We start from the raw sequence: 22,699 nt of genomic DNA, 5'->3' as shown, positions 1-22,699 counted from the left end.
TCTTGTGCTTCGGATTGTTTGTGTTGTCTTGTTGCAGAATAAGATTGTCATTTAGGATTTTCTGGTAGAGAGCAGAATTCATGGTTCCATTAGATAGATAGATAGATAGATAGATAGATAGATAGATAGATAGATAGATAGATAGATAGATAGATAGATAGATAGATAGATAGATAGATAGATAGATAGATAGATAGATAGATAGATAGATAGATAGATAGATAGATGTACAGTATGATTCTATATACATGTAAACACTTTTTATGTCGCATGCATAGCATACAAAAAGTAGGTATTTATTATAATTATTATGAATTATTTTAATTGTATGTTTATTTTTAATTTTATTATTATGAGCTGTTCAACAGTCTGATTGCAGTTGTAAGGAAATATTTTCTTGGGGATCATCAAGGTCTTTCCTTGTGGCATTTATAAAACATGTCTAAGCAGTTAGTAGTGGTGCCTTCTGACTCTTCCACAAATGTCATTGTTGGCCTAGCCTCTTTCTAAAGGTAGAATAGCAAGTTAGCAAGACATGCAGTTCCTTGAATGTTGGTCTGGGTTCAAGAGAGGCTTTATTGTCATTTCAGCTATATACAAGTACATATTGAAAAGGAATGTTCCTCCAGGACCAGGGTGCAACACAGAACAAAAAGAGCAAGACCATACAATACACACAGTGCAGATAAACAACAATACAATAAATACAAGATACATTTCTAATCTAAAAGTAATTAAGAATGACAAGACTAGAGACAAGTGTAGTGTTGGCCAGTACATGGTACGGAGTAAATGATAAGTGAGGTAAAAAAAAAAAAAAAATTCTGGTTTATATAGCAGTAAGGTGCAAGTTGAGCAAGTAATACAGTCACTAATTAGTTGTATGTATTGACGTTGTCCGAGTCCAGGGAGCAAGACTGTGTTGGTTGTGTGTGTGGTCATATGTGTGTGCGAGTGTGTGTATGCGTGTGTAAGTGTGTGGGTGTAAGTTTATGCATGTGTGAGTATGTTAGTGTGTGTGTTAGTGTGTATGTGCAATGTAAATTTAAGTGTGTGTGTGTGTGTATGTTTGTATGAGTGTATTTGAAAACATGATAGTGGTAAAACACACTAGCACACCAGAGCTGACATCTCAAACTCGTGAGTTCGTATCTCAGCTCTGGGACAGGCAGCCTGGGTGCCCTGGACAATGATTGGCTTATCTGTTGGGTTGGATAGCTGGAAAAGATTCCTCATAACTAATGCAATTACTGTACATCCTCTGCTGGCAGGTGAAAAGAAGCAGTCGACTACTACAAACATGTTGGTGGGGGTGTGTGTTAGTCACTGTTCTCCTCAGTCGGGAGTAAAAGTCATCAAAATGTACTCAGGTAATGGGATACTACTAGATTAGGAGATAATTATGAAAAAAATGCAAAAATTGGAGATAATAGCTCTCGCTGTGGTTCGCAGGAGTCCCAAAGCTTTGGAAATGACTTTTTTGGTGGCATGCTTGTTGTGATTTCATAGCCTATTTCATGCTGCTGGAAATTTGCTATTCAAATAATGTTTAGTTTCAAAATTTTTTACAGCACTTTATGGAAAATGGGGCGGCACGTTGGGTAGCACTGTCGTCTCACAGCAAGAAGGTCCTGGGTTCGATCCCCAGGCGGGGCAGCCGGGGTCCTTTCCGTGGGGAGTTTGCATGTTCTCCCCATGTCTGCGTTGGTTTCCTCCCACAGTCAAAAAAAAAAAAACATGCAGTCAGATTAATTGGAGACACTGAATTGCCCTATAGGTGAATGGGTGTGTGTATGTGTGTCTGCCCTGCGATGGACTGGCGCCCCATTCAGGGTGTTACTGTGTGCCTTGTGCCCATTGAGAAGCTGGGATAGGCTCCAGCATAACCCCCCCACCCCCCGAAGTCCTGTTCATACTGAGGAAAAGTGCACTAACCGGTGGTTTAAGGAAGACAGGCTCGTTGTCGTCGATATCAGACAGAGCTACCTGCAGCGGCTGCGTCGTCTCGTACGGTACTGGCTGTCCCAGGTCATACGCTACTACAATCAGCTACACACAAACAGACTTAGCATTATGATAATGTAACAACAGCAGGGTCATCAGTTTTACACTCATTTCTAAAAGTAAAACTACAATAACATACAGTCATTTGTTTATTCATTTATTTTCTCCATTCTGGTCAGTGTCACTGTGGGTGCAAGACTGGGCGCAAGGTATGAATATGCCCTTGACTGGGTGCTAATATATCAGCCATTCAAGAAGCTTTGGTTCCAATGTATCAAATCATGACAAAGTGTCTATCTGAGCTGAACTCACGCTGTACAGCGCTTGCTTCTCTCTGTCCAGTTTGACGGCTGTAGTAATGACACCAGTAAGAGCGTCAATACGGAAGTTCTCCCAGTCTCTGTTCCCAGCGCCGGTCTGCAGGAAACTGTAGCGTACCTCTCCATTCACACCCTCATCCTCATCCGTCGCAAACACCTCGTACACTAAAAGGCCTGGAGGCTGCTCCTGAAATGCGGATACAGGGATTAAAACTAAAGTACATTGGTCATAACTACACTGTGAGTAATTGATTGGCCAACATGAGAGCTCTGAATCTTCTCCTATAATACTAGGTAATACTGAAAACCAATAATAAAATAATCTGAGAGGTGTCCATATACAGTACAGGCCAAAAGTTTGGACACACCTTCTCATTCCTGTGGTTTTTCTTAATTTTTTTAAAATTTTCTACATTGTAGATTAATACTAAAGACATCCAAACTATGAAGGAACACATATGGAATTATGTAGTAAACAAAAAAGTGTTAAACAAACCAGAATATGTTTTATATTTTAAATTCTTCAAAGTAGCCATCTTTTGCTTTAATGACAGATTTGCACACTCTTTGAAATTTTCTCAACCAGCTTTATTAGGTTTCCACCTGGAATGGTTTTCAATGAATGTTTGTGCCTTGTCTAGAGTGAATTTTTGGAATTTGTTGCTTTTTTAACGTGTTTGAGACCATCAGTTGGGTTGTGCAGAGGTAGAGTTGGTAAAATATAAAACATATTCTGGTTTGTTTAACACTTTTTGGTTCACTACATAATTCTTCATAGTTTGGATGTCTTCAGTATTAATCTACAATGTAGAAAATAAAAATAATCAAGAAAAAACATTGAAGAGAAGGTGTGTCCAAACTTTTGGCTGGTGTGTCCAAACTTTTGGCCTGTACTGTACATTCAACTATGTTGTGTTTTTTATTTTTTTAGGGATAATTAAATATAATTATAGAATTATTGTTATAATATTAATAATAACAATAATAGTAATAATAAATATTATTATTATTGTTATTATAACAATAGTTCTAATTATAACAAATCTATAATTATAATATTTATAATGTTTTTATTAATATTTATTATTATTATTGTTATAATAATAATTCTATTATTATTGTTGTTGTTTGTTATTATTGTTGTTAATATAACAATAGTTCTGTAATTATAACAAATCTATAATTATAATATATTTATAATGTTTTTTGTGGAGTGTTCCGGGTCCTTTCTGTGTGGAGTTTGAATGTTTCCCCGTGTCTGCATGGGTTTCCTCCGGGTGCTTCGGTTTCCTCCCACAATCCAAAGACATGCAAGTGAGGTGAAGTGGAGACACTAAATTGTCCATAACTGTGTTTGATATAACCTTGTGAACTGATGAATCTTGTGTAATGAGTAACAACCGTTTCTGTCATGAATGTAACCAAAAGTGTAAAACATGACGTTAAAATCCTAATAAACAAACAAACGAACAATAATATTCTTATAACAATAATTCTATTATAATTGTTGTTGTTGTTGTTATTATAACAATAATTCTATAATTATAACATCTATAATTATAATTGTTTTATTATTATTATTTTTATTTTTTTATAACTAATTGTATAATTATTATTATTATTATCCCAGTTGTCTCTCCTCTGCTGCTGTAGATGCCTACCCTGACTGAAGAGGGCTGTACCTAATACACACCCCCTCTGACACATGTACAGTTTCCAACCACTTCTTTTCACCTGTTTGAGGCCATAACTGCAGCAGCAATGAGGAATCCCTTTGGCCTGCCATTTCTTAGACAGCCAATCCTGTCTGTGTAGATGCTTGCTCGGCCAATAGTGGATGTGAAATTTTAACCGGAGAGCTTGACACCTCAGGAGTGGTGGGCTAGCGTGTTTTACCGCTGTGACACCTTTGTGGTTTTTACACTGAGTTGTGTTTTTATTTGTTTATCAACTCTTAGTAAGTCCCAAAATGCTGGTGTACACCTGAAGCTTTAACTATTACATTTTTTACAATTTAGATTGAATTATATCGCCTTTTTATTTAACTCTGACTTCAGGGATTTTAAATAATGTGCACTAGCATGTCAAGTTTGTTCTTCTGTTCCATAGCTTTGCTATTTATCATGGCATAACTCATTGTTAATTTACTGTAAGAAAAGACATATGGACAAACAAAAGCGAGTCCTGGCATGTTCTAATATGCAGAAGACTGGGTGGCATGCAAGCCGGATCAAGTGTAACCGGCACAGCAATAACAAAACAGCTGCTTACCCAGTGTGGTGATTCCGCCACATGTGGATAATCAAGTGTACAATATAAAAACTGTTTGTGGTTCATTATTAATTAAAAGTTTGATAGTTGTAACTAAAAAAATCGAAGTATTATTTATTACACCTTGCTTTGCTTATGTTTTTAAAAGACACAACTTAATATGGAATATAAGATTAAAGAATTATGTAAATTAATATGAAGTTAGCTCTCCTTACCCCATTCTGCGAACCTTTTCACTTATTAGATTCTGTCTGTCAGTGGGACTCAATCTATGTTGCAGTTTATCCCAAAGGTAATTCAAAAGAGATAAGGTTGGGTCTCTGTGCAGGCCACTAGAGTTCATCCACACCATCCTAATTGGTCAAACTGTGTCTTTATAGACCTTGATTTGTTGAGTTGCGACAATGTTGGAGGCATTTCATTGATTTGATATAATTATACACCAATATATTGATTATATATACTTACATACTTATTCACAGAAGTAGAATAGAAAGCCTTTATTTGTCATATATACACATACAGAAGCTGGGGTCAGACCGCAGTGTCAGCCATTGTACAGTGCCCCTGGAGCAGAGGGAGTTATGAGCCTTGCTCAAGGGCCCAACTGTAGCTGCAAAGCTTTACCCTCTAGGCTACCACTGTCCCTTCTTCACATACTTCCGGTCATTTGGCTATTTGGCTTGTAGCGATTTTTCCTAAAAAAAGGGGGCTTATCTCCAAAAAGTACAAGAGCGTTTTCTTACATTTTGCAGCCGCCACAGTACAATAGCACAGACCTTTAGGAGTACCACTCAAACAACACGAATACATTGTAGTACCTTCGTTCACAGAAGTCTATGTGCTGCTCTAATTTAATTTATCAGATATGTTTATCACACACTCACCTCCAGGATGTGCATGATAGTACCATTAGCAGGTCTAACAAAGAGCGGTCTGTTGTCGTTAACGTCGATGACATTGATTTGAAGAAGTGTGGTACCCCAGAGAGGAGGCTTTCCGTGATCTGTCGCTATTATAGTCAGATTAAACCTCTCAAAACTGTGCAGCAAGCGCAGAGAGTGGATCAGACCTGTGTTGGGATCCAAGGAGAAAGCATCTAGGATCATAACAGAGGAAAAGAGAGAGAAAGGTTGATAATTGTTTTTGACTCATATACCGTGTTATTTAAAATATGTTTAATAATAATTAATATTTTTGAAAAATGTACAGGAGAAAAAAAGTGCTATCCATCATTTGTTTGCAAAGGTACAAACAATAAAAACATATATAAAAAAATAAATGAATATTTAGTTTTTAAATCAGGACACAATAAATAGTAAGCAAGCAAATAAATAAATTAATAAATAAGCAAACAAAAAACTACAAAATAATAAAATAAGATTAAAACATAAATACATACATAAATATTGCACACAAATAAGCATAAAGCCAATTATTTGAAAACCAACATGCAAAAATAAATAAATAATAATGATTTTGTTTATCAAGCTAGACATTATTATAAATAACAAGCAAACAAACAAAAACTAATAAATAAATAAATGAAGTGTCAAATAAATAAGCAAACAAAAAAAACTACATAATAATAATAAATACATAAATAAATAAATACATAAATAAATATTGTGTTTATAAGCTTAAAGTCAATGATTTGCAAATCAACATGCAAAAATAAATAAATAATATTTTTTTGTTTATAAAGCTAGACCTAATTATGAATAACAATCAAACAAACAAAAAACAAACAAACAGACATAAATAAATTGGACATAATAATTGGTTAGTAATCAAATAAACAAACAAACACACAAAAATAAATGACTGTGTTTTTAAACCTGGACACATTGGTTGTGTGGTTACTAACCTGCACCAGGTCCCTGTAGGCTGTAGGTGAGGAGGGCGTTTTCCCCCTCGTCTAGGTCTGTAGCTGTCACAGTAATCACAGATGTCCCAGTAGGTTTGTTCTCAAACACAGTGGTGCTGTACACTCTCTCAGAAAACCGCGGCCGGAAATCATTCACATCCAGCACCGTGACCAAGACCTTATATAGAAATGAGAAAAAGAGAGAGTATGGAATGGAACATTTTGTTATGTTCTTCAATATTATCTATTAACGCTTCTAAGAAGCACTTGATATATGTAAGTTTAATGAAATTAAATTAGTTTAATGTAACATATAATGTATAGTTATGAAACCAGGAGTGTAACACTGGTGACAGCAGTGGTTTGGATATTACTCCAAAGTCATGTTAATGACCTTTGAAGCCCAAATTGATTGAACTCCTACATGTCTTGCTGACCTTATTAAGCAGTATAGCCCACCCTACTTAGTTATGCCCATAAACTTGTTGGACATCCTGTTTCAAAAACAAATTGCATTATAATCGAAAGACCTTTATATAATCATGTCAGCTATCAAGAATCAAGAAAGCTTCTTTGGGGGATGTCTGTGGGAATTTGTGCTCATTCAGTCAAAAGAGCATTTGTATGGCTGGGTACTGATGTTCCAGTTCATACCAGAGCTGCTCAGTGCTTTGTGCAGGCCACTGGAGTTGCTTTATGCACAAGAGACAGTCATGCTGGGATGGGAAAGGGCCTTCCCTAAACTATTGCTGCACAGTTGGAAGCATATAAAGTCCTGTTTGAAAGTCTAGCAGTTTTACACATATTCTTAGGTTCTAATGGGTAAATTACCTGAACTGAATTTTCCCGTCGGTTGTTGGGACTGCCACTGGGATTGTCCCTGGCCACAGCCGTCAGCGTGTAGCGGTCTTTAGTCTCTCGGTCCAGTGGAGACAAAATGTAAATCTCACCCTATAAGAAAAAAATAGAAAGAGTGGAAATAAAGAAATTATTATATATTGTCAATAAAGCAATTGTGAACTCAGGCCCTGATGTTTGATGAGAAGTTCTGACTCACAACTGATGTTCCAATTAATCCCAAAAGGTTTTCACTGAGGGCAGGCCACCTATGCACAGGCCACCTAAGTTTCTCCACCTCATCAAACGATAAGAGCTATTTGCACAGGGCGCCATTGGAGGCATAACATTTATTGTACATAACTCCTGTTAGCGATGGGTGTGGCATAAACACCACAGCTCAACAACTAGCAAGGCTGTCCATGTACTTTTTGATTACGCAATTCTTCAATAAAAACCACCATAAACTAGAGCAATTTGGACAACATTAAAATGAACAAGAGTGAAACAAATATAGAGAGATTTTTAGCAATAAGTAAATAATAGCACACACAGACACACACTGACCGTAGAGGGTTTGATTCCAAACTTGCCCTCTCCATCGACCAGTCCATACTCAATAACAGCAAAGAGTCCAGAGTCTGCGTCTGCAGCATTCACTTGTACGATGATGGTGCCTAAGGCTTCGTTCTCAAATACCTGCTTCTGCACATGTACAGACACACATTCACATCAACACTGACCTGTCAACATATCCAAAATCATACTCGCTATATGATGTATGTAAACATCTGACCATAATATTGTTGAACATGTTCCAAAACCATGGGCATTGATACAAGGTTTCCCCCCCTTAGTGGCTACTCTTTGAGGAACAGTTACTCTTTAAATTACAGCTACAGCTAAAAAACTATTATATTAATAATAATTATAATAATAGTAGTAATAATAATAATAATAGTAGTAATTAATGATAATAATAATAATAGTGGTAGTAGTAGTACTAATTAATAATAATAATAATAATAATAATAATAATAGTAGTAGTAGTAGTAGTAGTAGTAGTAGTAGTAATAATTACTAATAATAATAGTAGTAGTAGTAGTAGTAATAATAATAACAATAAGAATTATAATAGTAGTAGTAGTAGTAGTAATAATAATAATAATAATAGTAATAATAATAATAATAATATAATAGTAATATAATAATAATAGCAATAATAATAATAGTAATAGTAATAAAATAATAGTAATAGTAATATAATAATAATAATAGTAATAGTAATATTAATAATAGTAATAATAGTAATATAGCAATAATAATAATAATAATAGTAATCATAATAATAATTAGGATAATAATAATAATAATAATAATAATAACAATAATAATAATAATAATGCTGTAGGACATCCCAAATCTAAATTCGAATGCTGTAGGTTTACCGTATCACAGTGGGTCATTACTGTTTTTTAGCAAGTGGTGGTCAAAGGAGGGATATGGTTTCCATAAAAAAATCATCAATTTATTTAGTTTGTTGATGGTTTAACAGATTATAATTTTCATGTTTTACCACGACAGTGGGTCTGGAATCACTGGGCACAATGAAGTAACACACCCCTGACAGGACGCCAATCAATAATTGGGTCTCGGCCACCCTAGAAGTAGCCAATCATGTTTGTATGTAGATGCCCGACCAGCCGATAGCACGGAACCCAGTCGTAGTGTGCTAGTGTAGTTTACCACTGCATCGTCCGAGCGAGGAGGGTCATTACTGTTATTCAGCAACCGGTGGTCAGTGAAATAACATAGGATTAATAAATGAATCTATTCATATTTAGCTTGGTTAACTAGTTTACCAAAGCTGAGAGGGTCATTACTGTTACTAGTAGTTGTCAGCAGAGTAATACAAATACAAAAAATAAACTGACTGTGGGCGGCACAATGGCTCGGTAGATAGCACTGTCGCCTCACAGCAAGAAGGTCTTGGATTCGATCTCCAAGTGGAGTGGTCTGGGTCTTTTCTGTGTGGAATTTGCAAGTTCTCCCTGTGTCTGCATGGGTTTCCTCCAGGAGATACTAAATTCTGCCTAAGTATGAGCAACCTGTCTGTGGTGTCTCCTACTTTTCGCCTAGTGAATGGGACCCACTGAGACCCTTAATAGGATAAAGCGGTGGTAAAACAGACAATAAATGAATGAATGAACAGATGGTTAAACAATGTACCAAAGCTGACCCGGTTATCAAATTTAAAAAGGGCAGTTACAGCATTTCTCAACCAATCCGATCACATGCTCTCAGTACTACGGTACCTGGTATGAAGGCTGCCTAAAAACAGGGTTGTTATCGTTGACGTCGACAATGCGTAGATAAACAGGAAGTTCAGAGAAGAGTGGTGGGTTGCCCCGATCCTGAACGCGTACTGTAAAGTTCAGCCACTGAACCTCCTCATAGTCCACTGTACGATTGGCTATAATCTTACCTGGGGGGAGCAGAAATATACAATACAAGGATAAAGGCAATAAAGCTAAAACAGACAGGATCCAACAAGACCCCCCATCCTTTCTTATCCATAGAGACTCTTGGAATAAATGCCTAAAACCATGGATAATACTGAACCCTCTATACTGTATAATGTTTTTCTATACATACATACACCTGACCATGAGCTTGTTGGACATACTAATCAAAAGATACAGGGCCAGTTGATCTGAACTCAAGGATGTTACTGAGTACTGGAGTTCCACAGGGCTGTGTGCTGAGCCCTCTTCTCTACTCCCTCTACACTCACGACTGTACACCAACCCACAGCACAAATTCAGTCATCAAGTTTGCAGAGGACACCACTGTCATCAGACTAATACAAATTGGAGATGAGTCTGCCTACAGGGAACAAGTCTTCAAATTGTCTGAATGGTGCTCCATCAACAACCTGGCACTCAACACCTCCAAAACGAAAGAGATGATCATCTGCTTCAGGAGACAGAGAGAGGAACCTACTCCCTTATACATTGGAGGAGACACAGTAGAGAGATTGTCTAATTTCAATTTCCTTGGCACATACATCTCCCAGGACCTCACATGGACTGCTGACACCACCTCTCTAGTGAAAAAAGCACAGAAGTGGCTCTACTTTTTTAGGACACTACGGAAAGCCGACCTGTCCAAGCAGCTTCTGGTGTCCTTCTATGGCAGCACTGTGGAAAGCATACTCACCCATGGCATTCTGGTGTGGTATGCCAGCTGCTCTTAGGCTGACAAGAAGGCTCTTTAGAGAATCATTAAATCAGCTGCCTTTACTAGAGCACATTTACAGAACCTGATGCCTGCCCCAGGCCACAAACATTAAGGACTCATTTTACCATTGTCACAACCTGTTCTCCTTGTTGCCTTCTGGTAGGCGCTATAGGAGCATCAACTCTACTGAAACTCTATTGAAATAATTCCTGGTTTTCTTCAACAGCCGGTTCAAAACTCTTGTCCTTGCTTTCCAGGGGCACTAAAGGACTTTGCTTCAAATAATCTACTTTTTTTGATTTAGTACAACACTACCTGTACCCGCCTTAGATCTGTAGCTTCAGGGCCTCTAGCTTGTCCTTCTATGTGATACAAAAACACTTGTAAGGTAATATCTTACTGTTTTAAGTTTCCTTTCTCGTTTGTGGTAGATGGAGCTTCCACTGCTTATGAGAACTGCCCACTGGCTTTCTTATTTTCCCAGGAGTCTAAGGACCTACCTTTGTAAACTAACCTAGAATAATGGATAGGTTCTTTTTGGTATTTGTACTCCCTGTTGCAATCAATTAGTCTTTGGTTTGACATCTACATTCTATATTCTATTCTTGTACAGGTGTAGGTGTTATGTTTTTACCAGTGGACGGGTCTTCCAGTCTGATGTAGCCCCCTCGGGGCAGATTCAACAGCTCATAAAAGATCAGGCCATTGGGACCTTTGTCTGGATCGACAGCGGAAACTGACAGTAATGTAGTTCCAGGCTGGGCACCCTCCAGTATGCTCTCGGAGAAATTGGTGACGCCAAACGGACGGAAACGGGGAGCATTATCGTTCACATCCAGCACGCTAATGGTCAATCTGGCTGTCAGGAGAGGAGAATAAAAGCAAGATAGAAGCAGTTCAAGTGGAGGTTAGATAATAAAAGAAGAAAAAGAACAGATACAACATAAACCAGTATAGAAACACTATTCTTAGAAGGTAGAATAAAAAATAAAGATTACTAAACTGACTGTTTATACTTACCATTAGGCACACTGACCGACATATCAATAATGTCACTAGCGTTGTCATGGACAGACACTATGATCTCAAAAGTAGCCACCAGCTCCCTGTTCAAAGGGTTTCGGACAAATACAGCACCTACAGATAGTGACAGAAGCAAAATCTGGTCAGTTATGGAGGCTAAGATGGACAAAGGGCCAGGTACATCACTTGATATACCTATTTGGGCTCACCTGTGTGAAAGTCAATCCCAAAAGAATCCTGCAGTCCCCTCACTGCATTATTCCCATCATCCTTTGCTTCCACAGAGATTATGTAGTACTCCAGACGTGGTCGGCGGTCCGGATCTACAGCAGCTAGCGTGGCCACTACTACACCAGGCGGCGTAGACTCGTTAACACTGATCGTCTGCACCGGCTGAAGGAAGCGAGGCCGAGAGTCATTGACATCGTCCAGCTCAACCGTCAGCGTGGCCGTGCCCGAGAGAGGGGGTGTACCCCGGTCTGTGGCTACGACAACCATCCGGTACGAGCTGCGTTCTTCGCGGTCAAGGGTAGAATTGCCAACAAGGACGGCGCCAGAGATGGCATCAACCACAAAGCGGTCCTGAGCTCCACTTTCCAGGCGGTACTGCAGCCAGCTGTTGGAACCAGCATCTGCATCTGTGGCCATGAGTTGGGTCACTACCACACCTGAGGGAAACACACAGTTATTAATAGACAAGTCATCACATTTTGACTGAATCTACTTACATGGCAGCGGCAGAGGGGTAGAGCAGGTAGTGCAGGTGCAGCAAAGCAACATAGGTCCAATGAGAATATGCCGTTTTTACCTGTTCTGCTCCCCCTCCCCCCCTATATTCACATAGTTTTCTTCTTTTTCTCTCTCCTGTAGGGGTGTCCTTACATTTTCTCTAACATGCAGGCCTGCATGCTTTCTCTGACCTACAGGACTGTGATTACTCCTTCTTTACTACGTAGGGCTGACCTCTTCCCCTCACCTCTTGCTCTGCTTCCACTCTTTCTCTTACCTGTGAGACTGTTTTCTGGGAGGCGTACGGTGAAGCTGGAGGGACTGAACACCGGAGGATTGTCATTCCTGTCAAGGATGGTTATAGTCAGAGGAACGCTGGTGTTCAGTCCGCCAACATCCTCACTGACCAGGAACAACTCCACCCGAGGATCAGAAAAGGCCTCATGGTCCAAGACGGCACCTTCACGTACTGATACTACAGCTATGGAAGATGGATAAAGAAAAGGACACAATGAGACTTGTGGACAGGTGGATAGTTTGTTCTCAAACCAAGTTTGAAGAATAGCTTTTAGGAAACAGAACAGGGGTGCCACATCAGCATTATGGTTGCCTTTAAAGGGCCGGACTGTAAGACTATATAAATGTTCCTACTCCTTAACATATTCGGTAATACCTTAGACATCATGTCACACACCAATCTCATCCATTGAACTTTGCTTTTCATTGCTTTGAATGTCTATTAACTCTATTTTAAGGTGATAGGCCGCACTGTCGACGTCTGCAGCAAAAGTATTGGCAAAGATGGCAAAGCCCTCATCATTTTTCCTCTTCCTGGAAATTTTGGGGTTATTTGTAGATATTTCTCATTTCCACTTGTTGGAAAACCACTTTAGTTAAACACTGATGTAGAAACACTGCAATCTAGGAGTTTTACAATGTACAGTATTTCACAATGTGTATTTTAAGACAATATGCCTTTTAAGCTCTCGCTGGTCACATAAAATGATGGACCAGATTTGTCATATATACAGTCAAGCCGAATAGTTTGCACACCCCTTTCGCCTTCTCCACATTTTATTATATTACAGACTCATTCTATAATAGATTGAGTTCATTTTTGTCCTTGTGGAGATGGGAGAACCTATTAGAAGATCAACCATCCAGGCAGCACCGGGGTGTGCAGACTTTCCGGCTTAACTGTACATATACAAGAGTACAGTACAAGAGAATAAAATTCCTTTTTTGTGTATCCCAGCTTGTTTGGAAGCTATTTATTATTACTATTTATTATTAATATTATTATTATTATTATTATTTATTATTTATTATTATTATTATTATTATTATTAATTATTATTTACTATTATTATTATTATTATTATTAATAATTATTATTGTTGTTGTTATTATTATTATTATTATTATTATTATTATCATTATTTATTATTATTATTATTATTATTATTACCATTATTTATTATTGTTATTATTATTATTTAGTATTATTATTATTTAGTATTATTATTTATTATTGCTATTATTATTAATTGATTATTATTTATTTTTATTATTTATTATTGTTATTATTTATTATTATTGTTGTTGTTTTGTTGTTGTTGTTGTTGTTGTTGTCATTATTACTATTATTATTGGGCAGTACAGTGGCTTGGTGGGTAGCACTGTCGCCTCACAGCAAGAAAGCCCTGGGTTACCCCCGGTTTCCTCCCACAGTCCAAAGACATGCAGGTGAGGTGAATTAGAGATACAAAATTGTCCATGACTGTTGACAGTAAAGACTTCAACTGATGAATCTTGTGTAACCTGTCAGTTCATGAATGTAACCAAAGTATGTAAAACATGACGTTACAATCCTAATTAAATAAATAAATAAAATAAAATCTACTAGCCACTAGGCTACCACTGTCTTGTTATGAGGTTCTTATGCTTAATAAATAATTCACCTGTGGTGGAATTGATATCAAACAGATTCGCCCTTGGTCCGATTAGGCCGTATTTGACTACCGCATTGGATCCAATGTCTCTATCCACAGCTATGATTGGTCCATTCATGATTGACACTGTGGTAGCTGAAAAAGAAAAGGAAACAAAGAAGAAACAATAATGTTCATTATCACCAGAAACGGGTTACCAAACCGGCTAGGACCAGCCAGTCTACATACTTCCTTATTCATGCTATTGTGTTGGTTCTTAGAAGATGGGTTCTGTTGCTGCTTGGAATCTAATAGTGATAGAATTGGATGGATTGGCTTATTTAATTGCCTTGAATAAATATTTATCTTTATTAAATCAACACTTTAATGAACCAGCCTGGTCAAACCTAAAATACAGTACATGTTCCATAAAATCTCAGATACTTTTTTCTTCTTTTTTTTTTAATTATCTATTTTTTCCCACTTTTTTCCACCAACTTTTATCCCCATTCTAATCGTGTCCAATTACCCTGATTGTGTCCTCTATACTGATTCGACCCTTTTTGCCACTGACTGAGGACGCCACTCAACTGACTTGCACCCCCTCCGGCACGCAATCAGTACAGACTTGCATTTTTCACCTGCATGAGCCGAGTTCATACACCGAGAGACACTGCGCACGGAGGGTCACACCCCCCTCAATGTTATTCCTCAGCCCTGTGCAGGCTGTACCAGTTATGAGGACCTACTGTATGCTCCGAATCTACCCCTAAGCCCCTGAACAACAGCCAAACGTTGTCCATACTGCCGCCCAACCCAGTCGGAAAGGTAGAGCTGAGTTTCGATACGATGCACCTAGAAACCCAACTCTGGTGAGATAGCGTACTTTTACTTTACTTCTCTCTTGATTCCACCCCCAAGATCCAATTTTTAGTTTCTACATCAAGTTTGATGCCTTGGCAACCAAAACCCCAGTCCATAAACATGGCCAAGGATTTTTTTAAGCATCCAAGGCAATTCAACAGCGGGGAAATTCCCTTTCTGAGAGTCTTTATGCTCTGCACATTTTTGTGTTAATTCTAAGTAAATAAAGCAGAAAAGCAAAGTGCAGACCATGAAAACTGGAATTGAAACCACAGCTAAAGAGGAAGTAATTTAAGTGGTGGACTGACAAACATTCATTCTTTTGCATAGGTCAACATTTGCATTCCAGTATGGGAAAGCAAGTATTCAATCACGTTTGTATGTGCGTCCAGTGTAGATGTCCACTTCACATTTACACACATGCTTTCTTTGGTATATAAAAACAAATATGTGTGTATTTATATCTACAGTCAAGGAAAAAAATTGAGGGAAATGATTGGAAGAACATGAATATCATAAGTACCTTTTGCAACGCTGTTGTTGGCAATTATATATTTTATTATATTTATAGTATATATTTTTTAAGTAATTATAAGCTATTTGTAGCACTGTGATGTAATTCTAACCATTTCTATTGGGATTACCTGCAAAATTACCCAAGGTTACAAGTGTCCATCTGGTGGACTTACAATGTTCAATCATCTAATTTTTATAATTTAAGTATACTGTTCCCTCAATGGGGTGGCACGGTGGCTCGGTGAGTAGCACTGTCGCCTCACAGCAAGGTCCTGGGTTCGATCCCCAGGTGGGGCGGTCCAGGTCCTTTCTGTGCGGAGTTTGCATGTTCTCCCTATGTTTGCATGGGTTTCCTCTGGGAGCTTTGGTTTCCTCCCACAGTCCAAAAACATGCAGTCAGGTTAACTGGAGACACTAAATTACCCTATAAGTGAATGGGTGTGTGTACGTGTGTGTGTATGTGTGTCTGCCCTGCGATGGACTGGCGCCCCGTCCAGGGTGTTACTGTGTGCCTTGCGCCCATTGAAAAGCTGGAATAGGCTCCAGCAAATGCTAAATGTAGGGAGTGTGACAGATGCCTACCTGTGGGGGAATTCTCACTAATCATTCCTCTATAGCTTGAGGACATGAAGTAAGGAGGGTTGTCGTTCACGTCCAAAATGGTGACCACCAGCACATCTGAGTCCTGCATTAGGGCAGAAAGAGAGAAGAGATGTGCTTGGTGAAATGCTGATGCCTTTAATGATCAATAAACACCTTCAGAAATGTTGTAACAGTGGGGAAAATGCAAATGCAAAGAGCAGAAAAGTGTGAAGACCATTAAATGCATGTGACCTTCAATACCCCAGTTGGCACTGCATTATAAAATGCCATGCTTCTGTTATGGAAAACTCATCGATGAATTCACAATTAGGCTCCAGTCATGGTATGAGGAGATGGATGGATGGATGGATGGATGGATGGATGGATGGATGGATGGATAGATAGATAGATAGATAGATAGATAGATAGATAGATAGATAGATAGATAGATAGATAGATAGATAGATAGATAGATAGATAGATAGATAGATAGATAGTGTTTTATTTATAAGGCAGGGCACATCTATAACCCACACCATAACATCTCAGAACATTTATTTGGATGCCACACTTTTTTTGAGAAACCCTCGGATATAAAGCTGTAATGTTATGAGATAACAATGTTATGTTATGAGATAACATTACATGCATGTCTGCAAGATATCTCACTGTGGATGTCAGCACATCATCTAAAACTTAATCCCAGCCAGACAGATCTGTTACTTCTTCGTGGAGATCAATCTCCAACCCAGGATCTAGTCATCTCTCTTGATGACTTACAGATCAGACCATCTGATAATGTATGAAACCTTGGTGTTGTCCTGGATAACCAGCTGACCCTCTCTTCTCATGTAGCCAACATGACCAGATCGTGCTGGTTCCTCCTCTACAACATCAAGAAGATTCGGCCATTTCTTTCTATGGAAGCCACTCAGATCCTGGTCCAGTCACTTGTAATCTCACGGTTGGACTACTGCATCTCCCTCCTGGCAGGAGCTCCCAGGTCCACTATTAAACCATTACAACTCATTCAAAATTCAGCTGCTCACCTGGTTTTTAACCAACCTAAACACTGCTACATCACCCCACTGCTGTTTTCTCTTCACTGGCTTCCTGTAGCTGCACGCATTCAGTTTAAAACACTGATGCTCACCTACAAAGCTAAAAATGGACCGGCCCAAAGCTACCTTCAAGGTTTAATCAAACCCCGCTCTGTACCACGCAACCTCCGAGCCACTAGTCTCACTCGACATGATCCTCCACCCAGGACTCAAGGAAGACAAGCATCAAGGCTCTTCTCTGTACTGGCACCCAAGTGGTGGAATGAGCTTCCCTTGTGTGTCCGAAAATCTGAGTCTCTCGCTGTCTTCAAAAGATGATTAAAAACCCACCTCTTTACTAAGCACTTAAGTTGACTTGTACTTACTTATTTCTTGCATTAAAAAAAAAGCAGATTTGTATTTCTGGACTGTTGTCCACTAGAGGAGGGTAATGTTTACTATGGAAGCACATTTGTAAGTCTCTCTGGATAAGAGCGTCTGCTAAATGCCAAAAATGTAAATGTATATGTATAGTTGTTACCCGTCGGGCGATGCGTGGATTCTCTGGATTGTCCTTGACCGTGATAGTCAGCGTGTACTCAGAGATTCTTTCTCGATCCAAAGGTCTGTTCACCTGAACCACTCCTGACTGAGAAAGACAGAATGAAGCTAACTCATCACATTTCCCTCCAAAAAAACATAAACGTATTAACTGACCCAAAAGTATGTGGATGACACCTGACCATCACAGACATCTCAATCAAAATCTGACTTGGGAAGACTTTTCATAATATGTTGGAAGAAGGCACCAATGTTTTACGAGAAATCCTAAGAATGTTCAGTGGGGTTGAGGTCAGGGCTATGGACAGGTCATTAAAGTACTTAAACCTTGATTTGGGCACTGAGGCAAACCTATGCTTCCCCAAACTTGGCACAATGTTGGAAGAATATAACTGATTCACTAGACTTGTTAGCAATGGTTGTGTATTTAAGAGGGGTGTCCAGATACTTTTGGTCATATATTGTACAGTCCCTCCGTCAACCACGTCTCACTGTTTCGTTGATGTAGAAGGCTCCGTCTGGGTTTCCAGCCGTGATGTTGTACGTGAGGAGCGCGTTGCGTCCGCTGTCGGCATCCTGCCCCCTCACCCGAGCGATGGAGGTCTGGACAGGAGCTCCTTCACTCACGCTGGTGTTCATTGGCAAGTTCATCAACACCGGGTCGTTATCGTTAATGTCCAACACCACAACGCCCACCACCACCTGTGCAAAAAATACAAAGTGTAAATGAATCATCTGAAGTACAACTCAACCTCCTCTTGAATAAGCAGTGTTTATCTGGTGAGAGTTGCGGTGGGTCCGGAGGCTATTGGGCAACATGGACTCAAAAAAGTGGAAATGATGTTAGTCCATTGCACCTTTAGAACCTAGAGGAAGGATGGAGCCTGGATCTGTAAGGCATCTATTGCTATATTTATGGTAAAGCATCTTTACATCATAGTGCACTAAAAGTATGTAGACACCTGTCCATGAGCTTGTTAAAAAATCCCATTCTATACCACAGGAACTGAAGTGGATTGATATGTCATCTTCCCTAAGCTTTTCAGTCAAAGGAGCATTATTAAGGTCTGGCACTGCTTTACAATTGACATTCCAATTCATTCCAAAGGTGTTCAGTGGGCTTGAGGTTAGGGTTCTGTGTGGGTCATGACATACCAAACACCTCCACACCAAATTTATCAGACTATGTCTTGGATCAAGCTTTGTGTACAAGGGCACAATCATGCCTTCCCTATATTGTTTTTAAGCATTTTTCACCAATTTAGCATAGCCAATCCACTGCTGGGGACCCCAACAGCGTCCAAAGAGGGTGTATGTTTGCCTGACATACAGTACACTCCCTCCGATGTGTGCACAGTCCACCAATCCCCTCTTATTCTCCCATACTTCAGTGGATTTGCGCATGAGGTCAGCTTCAAGTACGGAGAGCCTTGTCCCCAAGTACGAGTGCACTCCTCCATTTCGGTACAGGCGCCCTGGGCAACCAGGGTCCTTACACAACATTGATAACCCCACCTCTTATTGGTCCGGTCTTTTCCCACCCAACAGACTAGAAGCTAATTTTAGCTGCTGCAAGCATTAGAAGGCACCCAGCAGACCCAGCTCAGAATCTCAGCACTGGGAGTCTTCCCTATAAAAAGTTAAAAGTACACCTGTGGGCAATGGGTGTAGCTAAATTACCTAATTAGAAGAGGTGTCCGTATACTTTTGACCATATAGCGTATAGGCTGTTTTGGACTGTTCAGTTTTCCCTGATGGGGAGAATCAACATGAAACATTTCTGTTTGTGTGTATGTGTGTGTGTGTGTGTGTGTGTGTGTGTGTGTACCGTGCTGCTGAATGATGGTGTTCCCAGGTCTTTAGCAATCACAGTAATGTTGTAGTAAGCCGTCGTCTCTCTGTCCAATTCAATATCTCTTCTCACCCTCAGCTCCCCCTCCACAGGAGAAACTATGAACTCATCTAGAAGAAACCAAAGTCAGATTAAGACGTAGCGGTTTAATATTGTAGTTCACCATGGTGGCCACCCAAGTCCATACACTATGTCTAAAAGATCATGAGATCGTTGGACATCTCCATTCAAAAATCATAGAGTTGCCCATCTTGGTAGAGTTGCAGCCTCATTTAAACAAAGGAGAATTTGGTGTGGTTGAGGTCAAGGCTCTTTGCAGGCCACTGGAGTTCCACCACTCCAAACTCTTTTTTCCTTTTTTGAGGGTCACAATGATGCTACCAGTTTGGTAAGCTGCTCAACAGACACTGCCTCTCAGGGAGGAAAGGTTGGAAGGGGAGCCACCTTCTTACTTTGCCAGTAAGGAAGTAATGCAGGGGGGTTCCAGAGTACCCTGGGGAACTTGGGGGGGGAAATATGCAAAAATTACATAGCTAGCACTCAGAACTGCACTTTAAAAGCATATGAGGTAAGACGTGTCATTCTGATGAGGTTGCAAATATAAAATAGGGTCACTGGCTAAAAATAGGTTGAGAATCTTCATCCTATGTTTGGATTAAGTAAATTAGTGAGTGTAAATAATTTGCCCTGTGATTTGACTGATGCTCTGTCTGGGGTGTATTTCAGTCTGGCCTCGCACCCTGTAGTCTCGGAATAGACTCTGCATCCAAAGTGTCCCTGATTATTATAATAATTTGGGATGACATGGAATTATTATGATATAATTTAATTAATACTGTCATATTTATTCAGACTCCAAAACAGATGTTTCCCTAATCGTACACGTACATCAAAGTCGACACCCAGTTCACAATTAATTTTGACCAGATGCCACAATTCCAGTAAATCTCACCCACACAAACACCCACTGCTCTTACTTTTGGGATCTCCGGCTGTGATGCTGTACTCCACTTTTCCGTTCAGTCCCGAGTCTTCATCAGTAGCTTTGAGTGTGCAGACTCTAGGCCCCGGCTGGCCCTCTGTGATCTCGAAGGGTCCTTCGAACTGTCTCGGAAACTGTGGAGTAACGTCGTTCACGTCTATCACGTTCACGAGCACCTTTGACATATAGTAATCAAATTAGTATTTTTATTCAGTTTACAATGCCAAGTTCACACTACACAACTTTCCAAGTCGTCAGATCGCTGTACAGTTCACACTACACAACTGGATCTCTAGTAATCAGGAGTCTTTTAAGTCGTTGTGTATTTCACACTACACGACTGATCGGCAATAGGGGATTACACACTACACAATCTACCACCATGAGGATCTATCTGGTCTCCCAAAACACGTTTCCATCACGAAAACACACGCTGGAATTGTTTCGTTCTTTAGTGAGTTGGAGGTTAATAAATAATTTTTTGCAATGCAGCATTGATATTATGGTTTGTTGTGAGCAATAAGATCACAAATAATGTAAAGCTTGTGTGTGTGCCGATGTATTCTGATAGAAATCATATTATGCCCCTGTCCCACATTTTCCCCTGGGTTTCCCCTCACCCCGTATCTTGCGTTCTCACTGGCTGTGGTTTGACACAGCACTCGCTGCCACCTGCAACACCTTTCACACAACGCTCGAATCGATTCGTTGAACAGTACACACATAGTGATCGAGAGCCGAGTTTTGATCTCCGGGTGAACGCAGAGTTGCCTCTGAGCTGCCACATCTAAGAGCGACCAGTGAATTCTGCAACCAATTGTATATAATACACACTTTGAAGCATGAGCATCACAACAGCTAAAGCTAGAGCCAGTTGTGTTTTTATATATATACAGGTCCTTCTCAAAAAATTAGCATATTGTGATAAAGTTCATTATTTTCCATAATGTAATGATAAAAATTAAACTTTCATATATTTTAGATTCATTGCACACCAACTGAAATATTTCAGGTCTTTTATTGTTTTAATACTGATGATTTTGGCATACAGCTCATGAAAACCCAAAATTCCTATCTCAAAAAATTGGCATATCATGTAAAGGTTCTCTAAACGAGCTATTAACCTAATCATCTGAATCCACGAATTAACTCTAAACACCTGCAAAAGATTCCTGAGGCTTTTAAAAACTCCCAGCCTGGTTCATTACTCAAAACTGCAATCATGGGTAAGACTGCCGACCTGACTGCTGTCCAGAAGGCCATCATTGACACCCTCAAGCAAGAGGGTAAGACACAGAAAGAAATTTCTGAACGAATAGGCTGTTCCCAGAGTGCTGTATCAAGGCACCTCAGTGGGAAGTCTGTGGGAAGGAAAAAGTGTGGCAGAAAACGCTGCACAACGAGAAGAGGTGACCGGACCCTGAGGAAGATTGTGGAGAAGGGCCGATTCCAGACCTTGGGGGACCTGCGGAAGCAGTGGACTGAGTCTGGAGTAGAAACATCCAGAGCCACCGTGCACAGGCGTGTGCAGGAAATGGGCTACAGGTGCCGCATTCCCCAGGTCAAGCCACTTTTGAACCAGAAACAGCGGCAGAAGCGCCTGACCTGGGCTACAGAGAAGCAGCACTGGACTGTTGCTCAGTGGTCCAAAGTACTGTTTTCGGAAATCAAGGTGCCAGAGTCTGGAGGAAGACTGGGGAGAAGGAAATGCCAAAATGCCTGAAGTCCAGTGTCAAGTACCCACAGTCAGTGATGGTCTGGGGTGCCATGTCAGCTGCTGGTGTTGGTCCACTGTGTTTTATCAAGGGCAGGGTCAATGCAGCTAGCTATCAGGAGATTTTGGAGCACTTCATGCTTCCATCTGCTGAAAAGCTTTATGGAGATGAAGATTTCATTTTTCAGCACGACCTGGCACCTGCTCACAGTGCCAAAACCACTGGTGAATGGTTTACTGACCATGGTATTACTGTGCTCAATTGGCCTGCCAACTCTCCTGACCTGAACCCCATAGAGAATCTGTGGGATATTGTGAAGAGAAAGTTGAGAGACACAAGACCCAACACTCTGGATGAGCTTAAGG

General features: G+C 39.8%; 1 protein-coding gene across 1 annotated transcript in view; it reads right to left on the bottom strand.

The window, feature by feature from the left end:
- The window catches only part of cdh23 (cadherin-related 23), a 399,105-nt gene that overhangs the window by 28,752 nt on the left and 347,654 nt on the right, over window positions 1-22,699 (bottom strand). The window contains exons 39-55 of the mRNA XM_062994943.1: window positions 20,615-20,795; window positions 19,614-19,747; window positions 18,278-18,487; window positions 17,766-17,873; window positions 16,185-16,287; window positions 14,253-14,378; window positions 12,569-12,772; window positions 11,772-12,230; window positions 11,560-11,676; window positions 11,174-11,398; window positions 9,615-9,784; window positions 7,867-8,004; window positions 7,294-7,413; window positions 6,463-6,640; window positions 5,483-5,694; window positions 2,317-2,511; window positions 1,936-2,049 (exon numbers count right to left, since the gene is read on the bottom strand). Coding sequence (XP_062851013.1) covers window positions 1,936-2,049; window positions 2,317-2,511; window positions 5,483-5,694; window positions 6,463-6,640; window positions 7,294-7,413; window positions 7,867-8,004; window positions 9,615-9,784; window positions 11,174-11,398; window positions 11,560-11,676; window positions 11,772-12,230; window positions 12,569-12,772; window positions 14,253-14,378; window positions 16,185-16,287; window positions 17,766-17,873; window positions 18,278-18,487; window positions 19,614-19,747; window positions 20,615-20,795 — 2,994 coding nt within the window. The remainder of the gene's footprint in view (window positions 1-1,935; window positions 2,050-2,316; window positions 2,512-5,482; window positions 5,695-6,462; window positions 6,641-7,293; window positions 7,414-7,866; window positions 8,005-9,614; window positions 9,785-11,173; window positions 11,399-11,559; window positions 11,677-11,771; window positions 12,231-12,568; window positions 12,773-14,252; window positions 14,379-16,184; window positions 16,288-17,765; window positions 17,874-18,277; window positions 18,488-19,613; window positions 19,748-20,614; window positions 20,796-22,699) is intronic.

Source organism: Trichomycterus rosablanca, chromosome 5 (genome assembly GCF_030014385.1).
Source record: "Trichomycterus rosablanca isolate fTriRos1 chromosome 5, fTriRos1.hap1, whole genome shotgun sequence".
NCBI lineage: Eukaryota > Metazoa > Chordata > Actinopteri > Siluriformes > Trichomycteridae > Trichomycterus > Trichomycterus rosablanca.
Note: the sequence above shows the minus strand (reverse complement) of the source record. Positions and strands in the feature narration are given on the sequence as shown.